The sequence below is a fragment of the Myiozetetes cayanensis genome, unplaced genomic scaffold (assembly GCF_022539395.1).
Source record: "Myiozetetes cayanensis isolate MyiCay16 unplaced genomic scaffold, myiCay2020 scf13, whole genome shotgun sequence".
Taxonomy (NCBI): domain Eukaryota; kingdom Metazoa; phylum Chordata; class Aves; order Passeriformes; family Tyrannidae; genus Myiozetetes; species Myiozetetes cayanensis.
The window spans coordinates 8,469,694-8,489,681 of record NW_026086937.1 but is presented as its reverse complement, the minus strand read 5'-3'; the positions used below and the strand labels follow the sequence as shown (position 1 = coordinate 8,489,681).

The window sequence follows — 19,988 nt, the reverse complement described above, 5'->3', positions numbered from 1 at the left end:
CAGTGCACCACACTGCAAGTGTCACACCAGCCCTGGCCAGGCTGCTCATCAGTGGTTTAAACCTTCTCATCCAGAAACACCCAAGAGCAGAGTCGCCTGCTCAGGACCTGTGGCTCTGCTTTCCCTCAGGGAGACCACCTCGATGGAAGGTTACCCAGAGTGGTTCCCACAGAAAATGGCACTGGAAGCCCCATCCACTTTGCCATTACCAGTTGGGCTGTTGACCTGTCGGGTGGTTAACAGCAAGAACCAACCTCCATCCTTCTCCTGCCCACGGGAACCCCAGCAGCACCGTACCTCGTTGATGGCCAGCTGCTCCCCGCCGCCCCCAGGGTGGCCGTAGCGGTGGTTGGAGCTCCGGAAATCCTCGTACAGGTCCTCCTCGCTCCCCACATCGTCCGTCAGAGCTGTCTTATCCAGGGCCCCGTCAGCGATCACTGCAACAGCAACAGGGACACATTGGTATGGGGCACGAGGTCCCCAGCAGCACTGCCCCACCATGTGAGCTTACTAGGGCACTGTAACACAGCACAGGGGGGAAAAGACAATGAAACTATACAGGAATTTCAGGGCACAATTCCAGCCCTGTGCATTCCCTGTTGTTCCTGAGCATTTTTCTCCATTCGTGTTTTGTTACCACAAATGATTGTGTCTTTTTGTAGAGCAGAGAGTATGATTTAAAATAATTCAACAACTGCTGGGTGTTGCAAAGAAAAGATCAAGTAAGAATAAGGAAGCAGGGTCTGAAAAAAGGCACAGGGCAATGATGGCACGAATATGATTTCATCAGGACACTGATGTGTTGTTGACAGGAAACTGGACTAGGCAACCAACTCATGTCTGCCACCTCATACCTTGATGATCACGATTTACCAAATCCCGTCAGGCCAAAGAAACTCTCACCCTTTGGGAAAAATATTCCCGCATTTCTGTTGCCTAAAGGGTATTTGCTCCAGAATTATCCATTATTACCACAGGAGGGCCATTCTGCTCAGCACAGCCCTGAACAAGCTACAGATAACGGAGGGTGTACAGTCTGTAGCTAGAACAAGCATTGAAGTCTCAAGATATAAGTGTAAACCTGAGAGAAATAAAATTATGGCATTTATACTCCTTGGCACTTCATCTGTTTTATTGCCAGGAACTTTTTCCTGAAATCTCCTCAAGGTATTAGCAAATACCCTTCAGTGTTATGTAGACCAATCATTCTTCCCATCCCTGGACAGGTAACTGAGCATAAACTTTCTGTTCTCAAAATCTGAAAAATGTCAGTGATTAAAGAAAACATTTGCTGACATTCATCTGGATTAGGAACCGTTGGGGCAACAGTTTCCATGACAAAGATTGAAGATGAAGTGAAAACAGACATTGTTATCAGCCCCTCTGGGGACAGTCTTTTCTGTCCAAGTTACACACCATGTCACACTCAAAATTTTCACCTGCAGAACGGGTGAAAAAACCACTTTGAGCTTGACCTTGTAGAGCTTGGATAGGAAAAGCACCAGTCTGAGTCTGGGGAGACACAAACCTGCTCTTGAGCCCTCATTTCATTCCACAGTGCAAGTGCATCTCATGAACCCAGTTGTGCCAGTGGGCCAAAAAAAAAGTGACTAATGATTCATTAGCTTATTATTACCTGAAAGCAAAGCTCCTCAGTAATACAGAATAAATTGCTGTCAGAGGTTACAGCCACACCTGCAGAGCTCATGCTCATCAAAGCTTTCAGTACATGGGTGGTTTGCTAAGGCTGTGCCACCTGGTTACTCCTAATAACAGTGAGGTGTAAATTCAGTGTAGCAGCTCTCAGTTCAGTGCAGTTACTTGACATCAAAATGATGAGTATGAGCTATTTTTAAACTAAATACTTGCCTATTTATGTTTTGAACTCAGTAAATACACACAACATAGCAAAGATGGATTAACTGCCTAAACCTGGAACTCCACTCACTATTGATGGCAATTCAGGACATGGAGGTGAATATGAGCTTATGATTAAAGCAGAATTTTCTGTGCAAGTGTGGAACTACCCAACCATTCAACTTAAAGTGACATTTCACCAAAAAATGAAGCATTCTCCTAGCTTTGCTCTGACACATCACATCATTTATTATACAGAAGTTCTGTACTGAATATGTACCAGTAGTATAGATTGCATATAAAGCAGTTCTGGGGCTAAGACCTAGTCCATTAATATAAAACTCAAAACCAGCTGGAATGTCACTGATATTATAATTTCATGCAGAGTTACCATGGTTTGCACTTAAATTTATGTTTTTAAAGACCATTAGAGTATCACTTTTTGCTCATACACTGTCTAAAAAACGTTTGTCTGATAGTAATGAACAACTTTGAGTGTGTTAGTGCAGCAAGAGAAACAAATTAGAAATGTTTTTCAAGAACAAATAAAAATAAATCATTTATAAGAAGGAAGTCAGCAGTCACTTAGTTCAAAACTTCCTTTGCAACCTTCTGATCTCATTCTTTTCCCTTATTTCACACATGGCTTCATTACTTTTGCCTTATGCATCTTTTGCTATTTTCACTGCTTACGGTAATTTTCAGCTTGAAAAATGTTCATTGACATCTTTAAAGCTTTTGGTTTTTTGCCCCCACATTTTCCTATTTGTTCTCGGGTCTGTGCTTAGATGAAAAAGCGAAAGCTCCAGGGAGATATTTATCTGTGTTACTTAAAATGCTCTATACCTCCACTAAGTGCCTTGAAAGCTGTGCCTGCTTTTACTAGAGATCTGTTTTTCTTCTCTGATCTTACCAAGCTCATCAATTCTCTGCTGTCTCAAAACCTGCTGCTGTGTTTAGGATTAGTTTTCCCCGACAGAAAAGTCCTGATGGACACACTGCCCCAAAAACACAGTTCACAGGCAAGAGGCAGCTCTCAAACCTTGAGGAAGAGTGGCCTGAGAAAGCCATTACACGTTTTCCCAAACTAACTAATGCTGCAGGGAAGAATTAAACTAGTGAAAAATAAGATTTTGTCCTGAAGCAGCTTACATGGAAGACATGACCACAGAGAAATAAATAAATAAAGCAGTAGTCTGGAATGGTGACCCAGTGCACTAGAAAACCATCAAGGAAGTAGGAGAATGAAGGCTTTTAACATAGGTACTGACTTAACATGCACAGCATAAACTAGGTCAAGTAGAAGAGAAGCAAGCACTATACAAAAATCTCAAAAGACAAGTTAGAAGAGATTTCTGAAATAGTCTATCAGCTTCCTCAAGAGCACAGCACTGGGTGGACAGGCTACTAATAAACTGCACAGCAGCTGATCCTGATGCCTCATTCCTGCCCATGCCAAATGTTCATCTGTTTAACACTGAAATCCACTGGTACAGTCAAGTCTGGCCTCTCCATGTCCCTCTGCAACTGGTCTGACCTGTCCCTGGCAATCAGGCAACACCAAGGAAAAATGTTCTGTCAAAAAGTAAAGCCATATATCAGTTAGCTCAGGCAGACTTCTTCATATTTTATACCTCTGTTCTGCCACAGGAACCCTCTTTTATGCATCCATACAGATAATAAGGTGTCAAGAACTAATTCCATCAGGAAATATCTTGAGGTATGAAGCAGCAAAACTCATACAAAACACAGCACTGAAACCAGTACCTGGCCCAGGTGGTCTGAGTCCACGTGCCTGAGCAGACAGCACTTAGGGTACATGCAAAGACAGTGACAAAAACAAAATTAAAGAGCTTGACACAAATTTAATGGAGTTTGATCAAGATGGTCCAGGAGAAGGAGGCATTTGGGTTCACCCTGACACCTTTGGGATGCAGGTATGAGCAGGCAGCAGTGGGAAGGGTCCTGGTGGGGCTCAGCTTGTAACCCCACCTTGCTGAAAGGTGGTGCCAAGCAACTCTAAAAGAACAGTTACAGAGCTCTCCATCCCATCAGGAGGCCACTGGAGCCTTTACCAGCTCTGTGGCTTCACACAGAACAGCACTCTGTGCCTGCAGCGAGGGACAAGCCACAGCTGTACAACCCATTGCCACCCCAGGCAGGGGCCTGAAGCTGCATCCTGCTTAGAGGTAAATTGGGATAATTCAAAGGCAGCTGCCTGCACGGTAGGATTTTTACTCTTGGGAGCCATAATAAAGCCTCTAAGACACTGGAGAGCAAAACATCTGAGCTATGCTGGGACAGCCTCGATCTTCATGACCAACAGAGATGGTAGGGAGGGGAAAGAAGAGAGAAGAGGTTTTGTGTTGTTCATCAAACTGGTGGGAAGCCAAACGAAGCTGGGATTAGATAATCTGCTAAAGGTCTCAGAAAACAAGTGTTAACCATAGTCCAGAGTTCAGTTAAGACCAGAGTCACCTTCTACAGGTGACACTGTTATGTTTGTGCTCCTTTCTGAAAGGATGGGCCTGCTTCATACATTCCAAGAGTCAGGAATTAGTGAACACAAGTTGCTTTTAAAAAAAAACCAACAAACCAAACCAAAATAACCCCCAAACCCCCCACATACCTACCTCCACAAAAAAAAATTATAATAACAAAAAAAAGTTAAAGAAAAGTAATCCCACCCTCTCTCTGGAGAAGCACAGAATAAATTTCTAGAACAGTTTCCTCTGAGGAGCTGGGCACTACAGTCCCAGATCTAGCAGAGACTTTGAACAGAGCTCTCTCAAAGTCACAGAGGTTTATGTCAAAGTTGGAATAAACCCCAGCAGCTCCCGATTGGCGAGGAGCTCCAGACATGTCTGGGTCAGAAGCCTGAACAATGACCCACCCAGGACTGAAGGAAAACGGGCTAGAGGCGTTTTCCCAAAATGCTGCTTATCTGTTTTCATTTGACTTACAGTTTACAGCTTTTAGGGTAAGGAATCCCTGATGATTAGGGACAGCTTGAAAAGCCAAGAGCATTCATAGTTTATTAAAAGCACATTATATTGACAAGAGGAACAACTTCTGTGTATTTGAATTATCTCTTTCAAGTGTGTTCTTTCAGTACCACATCCACCCCTTGCATTTGTCTCTGCAGCATTTACATTTAAAATAATTCAGCAAAATAATAGCGGGAGCCTGATTTACACTCACAGAGCAAATTAATTCAGAGCTAACAACATCATCCCCTCTGCCTCACTGAGCAGAGATTGCTGTGGTTGTGTGCAGCGCCCACAGGAAAGCGCAGTGCAGCTGCTGAAGGAAGTACTTCAGGAGACTGAAGATGATAAACAAGAAAGGGAGTGTGTGAGGTGAGGAGCCAAACCCAAACTACACTGCCATGTGAAAAGGGCCCCTCTACCCTCCTCTTCACCCATCCTGGACTGCTAAACCCTTGTCCCCCTCAGAAATAGCTGCCACAAGAGCGCTGCAGTCTCCATCAAGTCCTGTTCTCAATTATGCACTTCATTTATCAGATGCTTGATATACAGAGGTCCCCATGCAGCTGCCACAGTAAAATCCATCAGAGTGATGTCATCCCACTTCTGCCCCAGCAGTGCAATTCTCCAGCTCTTACTGTGCTGATGGACCCTCTCTCATCATTCCGCTTATGGTTGTGGGCCAGTTTAACAGGAAGAGGGAAGTCTGGCAGGGAATTAGCAACAAGGGAACAATGACCACTTAGGATGAGCTTCGTGAGGAGACAAAAACCCAACAAAACAAAAGTAACCCCAGACATGGTCCTTCAAAACCAAGCTAAGGTCCTCACGATGACATTTCTGAGAAGGTAATGAAAGTGTGTTAAATGAAACGGTGAGGAAGAAATCACAGCCCAGGAAGGAGAAACAGAAAATATTTCAGTGGAGAAAGCAGGCTTCATTGCCTCCATTTTAAAGGAACATTAAGGAGAGAAAGCATTCTACATAACAAAATTAAATTAAGATTTTGGTATAATGCCACAAACAGAACTGCTGTTGTGAATGAAATCGGTTCCTAATTAGCTGAGGTAAAGAGCAAATCTGTTCCTGAAAACAAAAAGGACAGCTTTTCACTGGAAAGCTGAGCACAGGTCCTCTGTGGGTCTGCTGGGCACATCACCCAGGGTAACATTCATCAGCAATAATGCACTGAGCCACCCACTCAGGTTTCAAGAGTTTTTAAATCCCAATTAGAATCTAAATGACTTGCAGGGAGGCTTAAGGGAGTTCTCAGCTCTCTCGGGTAGCGGAGATAATTATGGGGAAGAGAGACGTGGATTATGAATGGCTCTGCAGCTCTGACTCCCACGTCACCACTCGCTGCTCTTGCAGCTTGGCCCGCTTTGCCCTGGCAGACACGGGGCAGAGCTGCCCCCAGCCCCTTCCTGGCTTGTGGAGTGATGGCACAACTGGGAGAGGAGGAGCAATTTAAATAGTTTTGAAGAAGAGTGGAAACAATGGGAAAAACAGATAGGAAGTCACATAAATACACTTTTTTGATCCAAAGCCTGATCCTTTGTTGAAAAGTCCCTCTGTTGTACTGCATACAAACTATGAATTCAGTGGCCACATTCCCATCACAGCTACTGACTCGGAAAAAAGCAGGCACGTCCTCCTACTCCACGTATTTGTTGTTTATTTACTCAGGTCTGATTACTCATCCATACTGACGTGTTTGCTCTCATTTTTCAGATGAATGTCTCTGGAAATGCTGTTTACTTTATGTCTGGACACGGGAACCAATTCTAGTTGAGTCCTTTAAGCTCTACCACAATCTAAACATTAAATCAGTCGCAGCAATCAAAACTAGCACACAAATAAATCCCTTCTGGTGTCCAGGCACATTCTTGACCATATCCTTGGTAGGATACACAGGTTGGAATACCTGGTTTACTGAAGTAGCTGCTATTTAAAGGAGTTGGTGGGAGGGGTTCGGGGGGTGTCTAGATGAAACCATCCATCATAATTTTTTGAACATTTCCTCTGTGGAAGACTAAAATGGTTGCTTTGCTTGTTTGTAACAGATAACAAACACTGACATTCCAAAATCATGTTGAATTTTTACCTGTCCATTTAACTCTGCAGCTTAGCCCTGTGCCTGCTATGTCTGGACGTAAAAATCAAACCCAGACCAAACTGGCCTCCCTCAAAGCAAACACCATCAACAGCACCAAAGCTGCCCCTTCATCAGACAAGTGAGTCCCAGAATTACTGACAGGCTGCTGGTTGGGGCACAGCACATCTGACACTGCCTGGGGAGCGTGCTCAGCGTCAATTCAGATCAGCAGTGTCCTCGGGTGAGCTTTCAGCTCACCTGCAAAGATGAAAATACCACATCCACATATCCACATCCACCCATTCTTACCCAGAAGTGCAACAAAAACTGAGGAAATTCAAGCAAATGAGCCAGGAAGCCAGAACAATTGTTATTTACAGTGGACAACACCTACTTCAGCAAACATAGGAGGTAAAAGCAACATCAAAGAGTGTTAGTGCAGCTGACGAGCCTGACAAACATGGATTGGACAAGATTTCGTCAATAACATTTCAGGCATTTATTTGTTTTTATCTGTTTATTTTTAGGAGAGCATCTGCTCGAGATTTTCAAAACCTTGTAGGCACATCCCATAGGTTGGAAGATCAGCAACCTGGCAAAAAGAGACACGTTGTTTTCTTAAAAAAGATTATTCCCACAGATTCCCCTATATGATCACAACACCTGACACTACATGCAGTGCATGGTTACAAGTGGCATCACTCCTGAAGTTTCCTTTGGGTTTCTCTCATCTTTTCCTTGCACAAATGTATGAAACTTGGCTGTGGGAACATGCAAACAAAAGAGCCACTATCTTACTGCTGCTGAGCCTTACTGCTCTGCCTTCACTTAATCTGAAGTTCATCTGAACCAAAGCCCTGGTGCATACCCAAGCATTCCCCAAAGTCTGTGTTTGAATCTTATTTTTCTCCTCCAGAAAGAAAATGGAAGAGCCTCAAACACTTCAGACAAAACCAATACTTCTAGTCATCACCAGTCCTCAAAAGAAGACTTTGAACAGAAAACATTCCCCCATTCTCTCAGGAATTGTTATTCCTCCTACCTCTGCAGCTACGTTCCAAGGATTTAAATGGAGTTTTCTTAATGCAAGTGTGGTTGTGACCCAAATCTCACGCTGCCCTTGTCTGTTTTAATTATATTGATTTAGCCATGATGTTTGCTTCACCTCTGAAACAACTTCTTAAGAACACTCCCTGCAGAGTGTTAGAAACCCAAGCTCTGGTGGGCTCTCACAGGGTCTCCTTTCTTGTACCTGTTACTTTATTAAACAAAGGAAAGAATTCAAACACTTTGTAGGAAATTCCAGTTGATTTATATTTCCAAAGGTTCTGTGCTTTCAATATTTCTTTACATTCAAGCACAGCCTCAGAAGACCAAGAGCTCTGAAGCGAAGTCTTTGCTAAAGATTTTGTTGCAAAAAAGCAAATAATTTTCTTCAGTCTTAAGTCACAGTCTAGAAACAAGAAAATTCCCCTATACCCCAAGCTTTAGCTACTGGCTTGGAAAAGACCACGCTGTAAAGAATGATTAAGATCATTTTTATGAAGAATTGTCACTAGGATGTAAAACAATTCATATCACAAGAGTCTATAAAATGTTGCACTCGGTCATGCCAACTTTGCATGGAAAAAGACAGGCACAAGTCTTTCTTATACCAGCATAATCCACTTTATAACTGGAACAATTGAAAAGGAAGAATTGCTTTCATAATAACTGAAACCTTGACAATGCAGCCACCTTTGGTTAGAGCAAAACTAACACCAGAGCCTAAAGGAGGCCTGCAAGCCCAAAGCCAGTTTAACCAGGCTGGCTGGTGACACAGATGAACTGGGCACAGGCTGTTTCCAGCACAGTCAGCACAAAGAGCCACTGCCTGGCACTTGTGAAAAGTAGCTTGTTTATCTAAGTGTCTGAGGATGGATTTAAGAGGCTAACTTCGAACACTCAAATTTGAAAAATGTGCCCTCTGTTTTTTCCCAGAATTCTGCATAATGCCATAAATCTAGTCTTTATCTTTGTGAAGCTATCCAGGCTGACAAGTGGCTTATATCTGTGACCTTGGACCACAGAAGTAATTAAAAATGAATGCCATGAGAAGACTTTCAATTGCTCTTGTGCATTATCAATGTAAGTCTCAAGGGGCAGCAAGATTGTTTTGTTGACATTATTTGGAATGACCAGTCTTCATGTAACACACAACACATCTTCTGGTTTCACGGTGGGGATACAGCCTTTTCATTAAAAATACTGCTAAAACTGCTTTACCTTTAGGAAATCCCTCTGTCCCAGTTTATTTTTTAATCTGAGTTCTAAGAAAATCCCTGAGATCAAACTACCACATATTTCTGAAGGGAAAATAGAAAATCAAGGATTAATATTATTTAAATGCAACAGGCACAACAGCGAAGGGATGAGGTTCTTTGAGTGTACGTTTGAATCACGCAACACTACACGAACAAAGGAGTCAAAATCAGGCTCTGAGTTACTCAGGGGGATTCTTTGGTGTTATTCAGAACACGTTTGGGAGATCAGCTCTGAACAAGCTACTGGACATGGTCAAGTGTAATCCAGTCTTTTTATTGTGAATAGACGCAGACACAGGAGCATCTCCACTGGAAGATGGGTGCACAACAGGAGGGCACCATCTCAGCTCAGTTTAGAGGGACCTCAGGGAAAATGTGGAAATTTCAAACCCACTCAGACACTGCATATTTACAGCTTTGTTAGTGGAAACTTTGCTGCTGGAGTCCAGGACTGACTGGCTTTAATATTCAGTACCTGTGTCGAAGACCAGCTCTACACACCAATGAAAGAAGGTTGGAGCACAGGGGTGACCTGGATGAGAGTCTTCTGCCCTCAGTGCTTGCCCTCAGATCCAGCTGCAGTCCCCACACCAGTCAGCCCTCACTACCCCTCCTCCTCAAGGACTCCAGACTTCCCTGCCAGCGATATATGTGAAAGACTTTGCCCCAAAATAACTTCAAATTGGGAATGGATGGCAGTATTCATATGAACTATACAGAAGGACAGGCCTTACAGCTTGTATTGTATTTGGTCCCTGGGAGTCTGAGGGTGCAAATAGGATATATTACAGCAAATCAAATTTAAAGAATTATGCTCAAGATACTGAACCTATTGATTGATGCATCTCAATAAATTTTCGAATAAGGAGACTTCACATTCAATGAAATGTGAACTGGTGTGAGTGTTTTCATAACCTTCAGCTCCAGGTCTGAATTGTTGCTGGATGTGAAAGATGCAATCTCACCCCATAGCAAGGAAAACATTATTCCTCTTGAAATGTGTCAAGTATTCAATTCAAAGCCATTATTAATCAATCTCTTAAACAGAGAAAGCATTCTGTCAAGGTCACATTGGTCAGGGTGCCTTTAATAGTTAAATTCATCACTTAGGATGTTTCCTGTGGGCTTCAACAAGGAAATCAGAACAGCAGAATTGATAAGATCAGCATTTCAGCAAATTGTGAGCCTGAGATGCTAAGTGTGCATTTTGAACTATGAATGCCAAATGACACATTCCCACTTGCAGATCATTGGAGGCAACACAGGATATTTTGGAAGCTTTGAAAACTAATTTAAAAGTTGAACCCATCCCCAGCTGGAGATGGTAAAATTAAGTGGGAAAAGTATATTAACACAGGCAGCAATATAACCTCAATATTAATTAGCAAAAGCTGAACAAGGTCTTTTAGAAAGGTAAGAGAAGAAGAAATCTTTTCAGAAGTGAAATTGCCTAAAGCAGGTCCATCCCTCTTTTGAGCAGGACATACAGCCAAATGCAGCTGTACCTAAGGCTCACAGCAGAACAGGACACTCTTGCAGAGGGATGGCTGCAGCACTCAAAATCACTGCTGCAAATTTTACAGGAGTGGTGTAACTTGCTTGCAAAATCTACCTAGGCTAAGACAAGGCCAGTTCCCCCCAGAGCAAGTCTCTGTGTGTTTTAGTGCACTGCACTGGTCAGTAAACCTTCAGTTCTTTATCGTTTGTTTGAGCTTATGAGAGGAGCACAATAATCACTTAAAGGCAGGTATGTCAAATGTGACCTTTGGTGTGTTCAGCCAAAATTTAAAACATGTAGTTCCACAGTACCACTGTTACTGTTTCCATTTACTAATTGATTCTTATTTACATCCCATATGCCACCAATTTTGATAGGACAGTGCTTTGGTTTTGAACAGAAACTGTACATTTATCATTTCTCAACCTTCAGCTTTTCCAAAGCAGCTAAAAAAAACCCAGAAAACAAAACAAAAAACCCCAAAACAACAACAAAAAATTCACAAAAAAACAAACAAAAAACCCACCCACGCACAAAAAAAAAAAAAAAAAAACCCACCAAAAAAAACCCAAAAGCAACCCCGCCCCCCCAAAAAAAACCACACTTGCTCCAGACTAACAGTTTCAGAAAACATGTTCCAATTTTCCAAACTTCTCTCCAGTGACATTGGAGAGGTCTGGCTGAGGGGCAGGGAAAAGAAACAAGGAACCCAAGCTTTTGGAGTGCTCAGTGTACAGGATTACCTCAAGTCTCAGATACACTGGAGGGAGTGCTGTGATTTACTAGTTATGCAATGATTTGGTCCTTCAGTGACTTAAAAAAAAAAAAATCACTGTGCCTCAGAACTAAAGCAAATGGTGAAGGAATTCTTCCCGCAACAACTTGCTAATTTAGAAGTCAAATTTAAATTGTCCTTATTTTCCAAAGGAGTTATACCTGATGCATGTTCATTTAGGATGACCAATCTAAGCATCCATTTTCTCCTTTGCCTGACCATTTAACCAAACTGATTTTTCTATTTTTGCAGCCGAGTTTTTGCCTGAACTTTATTCTCATGGATCGAAATTTGATCTTTTGAACAAAATAACACAAAAATCCTATGGTCTGGTAGTCTTAGTATCCTTATTCCATTTTAAAATGAAGTTTCAAGGAAAACAAAACCAATCTTCCCATATTTATAAACATATTATTTTCTCTCAAACAGAAAACTGCTACAGAGCATGATGTGGTTGAGACATATTTAAAATCGCAACAAAAAGGCTACGTGTAAGTATCTGTGCATTTTAAGTTGACTGGATGAAATGTAAACACAAAATCTGTCACTTTAGATTATATTTCTGTGAAACCAAGTTCCTGGCTTATTTTCATATTCATTGTGAATGGTTCTGTGCAGGAACATCTTCCTTTAAGTTAAGGCATAGCTCTTGTCTCTGTCTTGTAAATTTAAATAACTGTTTTCAGCTTTGGTGGTATTCCCCTGCACCAGAAGCCCAACTTCATCATTTCTGAGTGACAGCCTATGTAATGCAGGATTATTACATCAAAGGACAACACTGAAGTATCAATAAAGCAAAGAGGCCCCCAGGAGACTACTGTCAAAAGATATAAATGTCTTCCTCCAATATGAAAACAAAAAAACAAACCACCTCTAAAACAAATTCCCAGAAGATGCCTGTCCAGCCTGGAAAGCCATCCATCTTTGCTTTGACAGTGGCCAGTGCCCTCAGCACCAAAAAACATTTGTTTTACTTGACAAGTATGGGGTGTGTAAAGAGCGCCCTGGAGAGACCGACAGGAGGGAAACCCCAGCAGGGCAAGGCACACACACACAAGGCGTGGGACTGCTCTGCACACCAGGCCAGGTCTGCAGTGCCTCACCTCAACAGGCACAGATTTTTCCCCAAAAGCAGCCATGGGAGACACTGCTCTAGTGCTTCTCAGTTTCTGCAAAATCCAGAGTTCAGGGACAGGTGAGAATAGCGAGAGTCTTGTTGATTTATTGTAAAGGAGATTTAAAAGAGAATTATTCTAGCGATTAAAATCAGAGAGTGAGGCACGTAGCACATGCTGGGGATCATGGAAGTTTACTGAGCTGTTAAAATTCATGACAAAATTTAGGATGCATTTGAAGTCCAGAGGGCCATCTGGGTGCAGCAGTGACAGATATTCCACGCACATCCCTTTGGTGCTGGGCACGCTGCATTCCCAGCACAGGGCTGAGCTGCAGCGCTCCGTGTCAGCCTGACTTGGGGGTGATGCCGCAATGCAGCGCCTTTGTGAGCGCCTGGGAAGGCAACATGATTAACAGACCTCAGCCCTTACCCCCGCTGGAATGGCCAGCACTGCTGGCAACTGCAGGCCCCTACAGGACCTGGCAGACAAGTGCAGAGGATACTCTTCAGCCATTCAGGTGTTGCCCCTTCTACTCTCAAACTAGCCCAAGGTAAACTCTCAGATCTTTACAAACTGGCTTTTTGTTTATATCAACAAAATGTGTTGATCTTCTGTTTTCCCCTTCTTTCTTCGAACAAAACCAAAAGATGAGGGAAATGGGGACCCACATCACCCTGTGCAACCTCCCCACCCTCACTGGCCTCAGCTTTGTGGAGCTCTAAATCCCAGAGTGTTAGACAGCAGCCCCTCCAAGGAGGCCATCCTGCAGCTGGCAGAGCCATTATACATGCAGATGATGTATATAAATCTCCTCACAATCCTGTTTCCTCACACCTTGATTAATTACATTTCTGTCTGCCTTCTTTCCTTTCAAGCACAAATGTAAAGGATAGTCCTCTGAAAATGGGACGTTTTCCCCCTTTTGAATCCCTTTCTGAACTCAGCAGGTGCAATTCCACTAAGGGCAGGAAACTGCCATTTCTAGACTCTGTTCCTGGCGTCTGCTTATCTTTCCTGCTGAAAACGTAGCAAATGTCATCAAAGTGTATCAGAAGTTAAACAATCCCCTCGACTCCAGTACCCCTTGCTGTAAATACAGCCTGAGCTTGTTTGAACTGGAAATTGCCGTTCTTGGGAATAATTGCTCTGTACACAGCACTGCCTCCAATCGATCCCAGGACACATTTTCTGAGCTGCCTGAGTTTTCATTACTAACCTCACAGTACCCTTAAAGGTTTGAGTTCTTTCTCTACAACAAACTGCACAGATCCTTTGCTGCATTATCTCAAAAATGTCAACAGCAAAACAATCAGAACAGGCACGACGGCACTTGCCTGATTTCAATGTGGCATTTCCAGCCTGATAAAGGTTAGAGAGCTCCCCGAGAGGTGAAAGAAAAACGCTCCCCATGCGCACATATCCCTTTTAATGGTGAACAGATTGAAACTAGATGGGAGGGAAAACAAGAACAGATGAATTCACAACTAGGCAAGGTAGTAGTAGAGAGATGATGAAAAGTATAATTAGTACCTCTACTCTAATTAGTTCTCTGAGTCTAAAACAACAAAATAGCATCTTTTGATGTTGGCCCTCCCAGATGTTGGCTCAGGTGAAAGCAATATTGTTGGCACAGTATATGAATTTTTCACTTGTCCCCATCATTTCTCGTCACATTCTGCAGTGGTTGGGATCACCAAAGGTCTGAGTTGTCACTTCAGAGTGGGCTTGGGTACTAAAAACCAAAATCCAGGAACTGGCACCCAAATACTGTGGTAATGGATCACCACAGTTCCAATGACTCCACCACTAACTCTGCAGCATCACTTTTTAGCCAACTCCAGTTTAATCCAGCCTTTTGGGAGGCAGAGAAGCACATTATCAAGATGTTACTGTTTTGAAAAATGGGTTCTGGGACTGGTAAAGAGACTGGGGTTGCTGAAGAAATCAGTAGGTTTTCTCAGTTCCAAAATGGTGGCAGCTGAAGAACTGACCTGGACATTGTGAGGAGAAGGCTTCTGTGCTGCTGGTGACAGTGCTGAGGCGTGGCTGTGTACAGAACTCCTTTGATTCTCCTGGCCCTGGCTGTTGCCAGAACCAGTGAAATCTGCCAAACCCAGGTGAGAGCTGAGTTTGGTCTGTGTGAGGATGAATTCTTGGCTTGACAACTACTTTCCTCTCCCTTTTGGGGAATGGAAGTAGTGTGAACTCGATCTCACCACAATTGATGCTACTTTCTCAACTAAGCATCCAGTTTGTTCCTCAGAATAATCACAATTAGATCTCCCTTTGGAAAACTGCAGGGAAAGGAGAAATCTGCATCTAATTCAGTCTCCTGTCGATATTTTGCTAGGCGCAAAGATCAACATCTTCAGCACAGTCACAGAATTGATTACCTGGAAATAGGAGTTTTAGGCAAAAAAATTCTTCACATTAAAATTTTAGGTATTTCCACAGTAGACAACAAAAACCAGAATCATAGAGTGTGCAAAGAGAGTCCAGAGCACACACAGTCCCTAAGGCACCATAAAGGTGAGATTACACCAGCAGTCAGCAGCAAGAGAAGGAATCACGCAGGATTCACCAGCTCAGTGGGCTCACAGCTGACCACCTTGTCTTCCAGCAGAAAGAGAGGAGCAGCAGCAGCAGCTTTATCAAATATTAGCAAGCAAAGGGGAGGGAGGGATCAGGTTGCTTCATATCCTGAACAAATTTTCCTTGCCCAAAAAGGACTCATAATGCAAAACATTCCCCCCCAGTTACTAATTCATACATCCAACATCAGTGAGTGAGGCTGTTTTTACCCACACACTCAAGTAATCTCACTTTTCCCTGTATTATATGGAAAAAGCAGAGCAAGACCAAGCTGAATAGGAAGACAAGGAAAGAGAGAGCCCTGATTATCACAGTACTGCTTTACTCCAAATCACTAGAGTTACATCATTTTCCTTTCCCACACTGAGGCGCATCTACCAACAGAAAATTCTCTTCTGCTTTTAAGAAGGAGCTTTAAAATTTGTACTCAGCCTATCCCCCTTCCCATCTGTGATTGTCCCTCTGTAACACCCTCATGATTCAAAGTTCCTTTCCTTCCTGATGAGGAAGGATCCATCTTCCAGCATACTGTCAGGGTAGAATATTTTCTGAGTACATCATTAGTGCAGTGCAGCACGGTGTAAACCTTTGAGTGTGCCACTCCTCATCCTTCTATTCCATTTACCCAATTTATTAAGAAAAAAACAAAAACAACAAACCCAACTCCTAAAAGTACAAATGCTATATCTGAACTCAGGATATTCTAGAATTCCTCCTGATCCACCACCTTTCCTTCTCAGAATCACTGGTTAAACACTGCAAAGAAGGCAAGATATTTGACCAAATCCTCATACTCTATAGACTTACATCATCTGTAGGTTTTTACAGGATGATACCACCCTCACAGCCACAATTAAAATACTGTAGAAGGGGCAGATTCCTTCTTGCTGCCACTCAACCTAATATATATTAATCTCCACTGTAGCAATAAGAGAGGATTTGGGTCTTGGAAACAACATATGAAGCCACATAAATATGTTCCAGAAATAGTTTGAAACAATTCAACTACTGGAACAAGCCTCTTAAGTCTCTGACTAATGGATTACATTTATCCAGTGAGAAGCAACAGGCAAATTTTGGCTTGAGAGAACAATTTGTGAATTGTATTCCCAGGTGCCACAAACACCTTAATCTGCGTTCTGCTGAGAAAGATGTTGAGAGTCTGCTTCAATTTTCTCTTGGTCCAGCATTTGATTTAGATCTCCTTCAGTCCTTCCCCAGTTATCTCCCTGCTGCAAGATGACCAAGTGTGCAGCTGAATGCAGCTACTTAGAGATAACAACACGGAGATGGCCTGGAGGCATCTCAGCAGAATCCAGAGCTCTCATTCCCAGTGGGTATGCAATACCATTTTTAGGAGTTGCTGACCTGTGTTAGGGAAAGAATGGGGTCAGGAAGGCAAGAAAACAGCATTGCTGGCCCACAGTGAGTGAGACAGCCCACCAAAAACTGCACGTACCATTCACTGTGAGCAGCACACTGCTGCTGAAAACATCCTCTGGGAACGCCTGGCCTCTGCATTCCGTGTCCCTCACACCAGGAACTGATGATGGCAGTAAAAAAGTTAGCTACCATCCGATCTAAATTAGTCACAAGCGATGGCTTTTTGTTCATTTTTGGAACAGAATGGAGACTCACCAGAGAGAAGTTCTCCAAGAGGGGGGTACTAAGTTGCCTGGAACCCAACCTTTGTCTAGTACTTCCTCCCTACATGACTCACATAGTTTGAATTACCCGTGGGACCATCCAGGTACCCTACTAAGTCTACAAACAGTCACAACTCAAACACTCACACGACATGCCTCTGAAAGTGGAAAAGGGGGGCCTGTGAACTCATCTTCATCCTTTACAAATACATAAAATGCTTTTAAATACACAACAAGTTAGCAGGAAATAAATATATTGAAGACATAACTGTGCTCCTAAATGTGCAGAAATTATTTAATCCAATTTTCCAGAGTACAGGAATATAACTAAATTTATTTACTGTGCAGTAATAAAAAGATCACTGAAGCCAATTACTTGAATTGCACCTCAAAGCATAGGTGGTGCCCCAGTGTTCATTCTGACCTTGTCTTCAGAAGGCAAGACGGGAAGGGACCCTCACAAAGTCCCATTGACCATCCATCTGCTCCAAAACTGAATCAACAGCCATAGTGGTTTTTGAGAAAGGCTTCCCCAGCCTCCTTCTAAAGACCTTCACTGATTCAGATTTCACAGTCTCTCCAGATAATCTTTATCAAGGGCTTCTCCTAGCATCCATTCTGAGTTTGCCACAGATTTCTCAGCTCCATCTACCCCCCAATTCTCCCCAGCACAGAAGAAACAAATTACTCACTTTGCAACAGCTTTTTTAGGCATTTCAAGATTCACGGATTCCTCCATTCTCCTCTACTGCATGCCCCTAAAATTATCCAAACTTCTGTTGATCATGTTCCCCAGATTACTCTCATTACTTCCTTCTGGATCCTCTCCAACTCATCCCACAGCATTCTTATTGTGGTGCCCAAAAATATGCACTGTATTTCCTTTAAGCCACTACACATACACTTCACAAGTCGGCCTACACACAGTTTCATACGTAAAGCTAAGCACACCCAGATGACAGTGTTAGGAGTTCAGGCCAGCTTAGTTTTAAATTACAGAGAAGAGTGATGTAGTGATTTTAGACTGGACTGGGCAACAAGAATATTTCTGCTGTGAACTCGCTCCACTGTAGTTAAATTAAGGGCACTGTGTTTCTGGGCACCAGTAGCTGTTGCTCTCTTCACAGAAGTTCAGTGCTATTCCTTGAGAAAGGTGCCAGACAGTTACACACCTGCTCTTTAAACCCAGCACAACATTTCCTGGCACAGTCACACTCTGATTTGGAAAACCTCTTACTGTGCCTCTCGATGTGCACTGAGCACAGAGAGCACAGTCTCTGGGACCCACTTTGGCCTGAACTTTCAACAGCCCTCCCGAGAGCTCTGCTGAGCCTGGATGTCTCTCATTTTCACTTACTTACTGCAGCTCAGGCAGATCCTGGAAAGAGACCTGTCAGTTCTTGTTGTGTGCAGCTCAGTGACCTTCAGGAGACAGTCTTGCCACTGAGCATTTTGTTTAGCAAAGAACTGAGGAGAAAAGCACAGAGCCAGGTCCCTGCCTTGCAAGAGTCACACCACTCAGTGATCTGTTCTCCCTAATGCAAAAGGGCAAAGTCTTCCCTTCCCTTTTCTACCCAGTTAGCCTGACTATAAATGTGATTGCACTGATAAACATCCACAGCAAGAGATCATTTGCCCAAACTAATTAACTGCTGCCACCAAATCACCACGTAATATTTCCGCTAGGAAAGTGCAGCCTACACTGCTGGGTGACATTTAGCTTTTAATTGCCCTCAGTCACCAGCAACAAAATATTAGATATTATTATTTGTATTGGTTAAAGTTCCCCCTCCAGATAAAACACGAGCCCTGTCCAATACCATCACAGGAGCACTGATGCACTGGGCTAAGCTGCAGCAGAGACTGAGGTCGGGGGAGCTGCCCAAGCTGGCTCAGTACCCACTGGATCCCCCAGCCCCCAAAGGGAAGAGGACATGGGAAGAAGGGGATTAGGACAATCTGATGCAGTGCAGCACCGCTGGGGCACAGCAGGGAGGAAGGAATGCTCAGGGCAGTAATTCATGCTGAGCAGAAAACTCCCACTCAGCCTGACTCCAGCCAAGGGGAACGGGGAGCAGCTCAGGCAGAGGGAGCAGAACAGCACACTCTCAAGCCTTCTGCTCTCACTGGATTTTGAAAGCCTGTGACCAGCAGGGTTTGCTCAGGGTGGTTTTCATCTGTGCAAACAACAGCAGAGCAGCTGCCCTGGGAAATGCTGTCTTGCTCCAATTAGCTCGTGGCTGCTCACCAGCCAACTGTCCCGAGAGCAGCAGTTTGCAGTCAGAGCATGACTTCCAGCTTCACTTCAAGCACCATTAGGAAATTGTTCTGGCCAATTTGCAGGTTTTATTTTAATCTCTCAATAAACCTGCCTGTTAATTTTGTTCTGACAGTACCATGCCTGTCCTGAGGAGACCAGAGAATCCCAGGGCCAGAAGCCACTGCAACAGGAGCCACTCAGCTGATGCTGGTAATTAGGACCAGCTAAGAGTCCAGTAAGGCATGCAGCAACATCTTAACGCTCTCCTAAATCCTAGGATGGGCAGGGCACCCAGGCAGCAAACACAACAGCTTCCTGGGTTGTACCCCACCTGGTATCTTGTGGCCAGCAGAACAGCAAGGCCGTGCTGGGGTCAGGAATGAAGCTGTAAATTCAAGGGAGCGGCTCAGCTTGCAGTACAGCATGTGCACCAGGAATAACAAGGTGATTTTAAAATTTTAATTCAAGACTGGAAGGATCAATACCCAAGTTAGCCCAGAATGACCTAGCTCCAGAAGGACCACAGATTCATCAATTCACTGCTTCAGCCAGGTTGATTAGCCAGGCTGAGACAGGTACTTGTCACAGCCTGACTGCAAAGATCTAACCCACACAGACATATCTGCTCATGTGTAACTAGCCTGGAAGTCTTTCACAGTGCTGGGTTTTGACAGGTAGAAACTAACTTTCGAGCTGTCTATCCACAGATCTTTCCAGGAAAGAACTACCAAATTCCATTTAAAGTTCTGGTAAAACAGGGCCCACAACAAACCAAAACTGAATACCAAAGGCTAAAATGTGAATCCTTTGCTCATCTTAGTATATAAAACCTCTCTGCAGTTGTGCCTTGTAAACCA

The 19,988-nt window shown here is 43.4% G+C and overlaps 1 protein-coding gene across 2 annotated transcripts in view; it reads right to left on the bottom strand.

The window, feature by feature from the left end:
- ARHGEF4 (Rho guanine nucleotide exchange factor 4) overlaps positions 1–19,988 on the bottom strand; it is a 120,980-nt gene that overhangs the window by 46,707 nt on the left and 54,285 nt on the right. For both annotated transcript variants that reach the window (XM_050308575.1, XM_050308576.1), the window contains one exon: positions 298–437. In XM_050308575.1, coding sequence (XP_050164532.1) covers positions 298–437 — 140 coding nt within the window. The remainder of the gene's footprint in view (positions 1–297; positions 438–19,988) is intronic.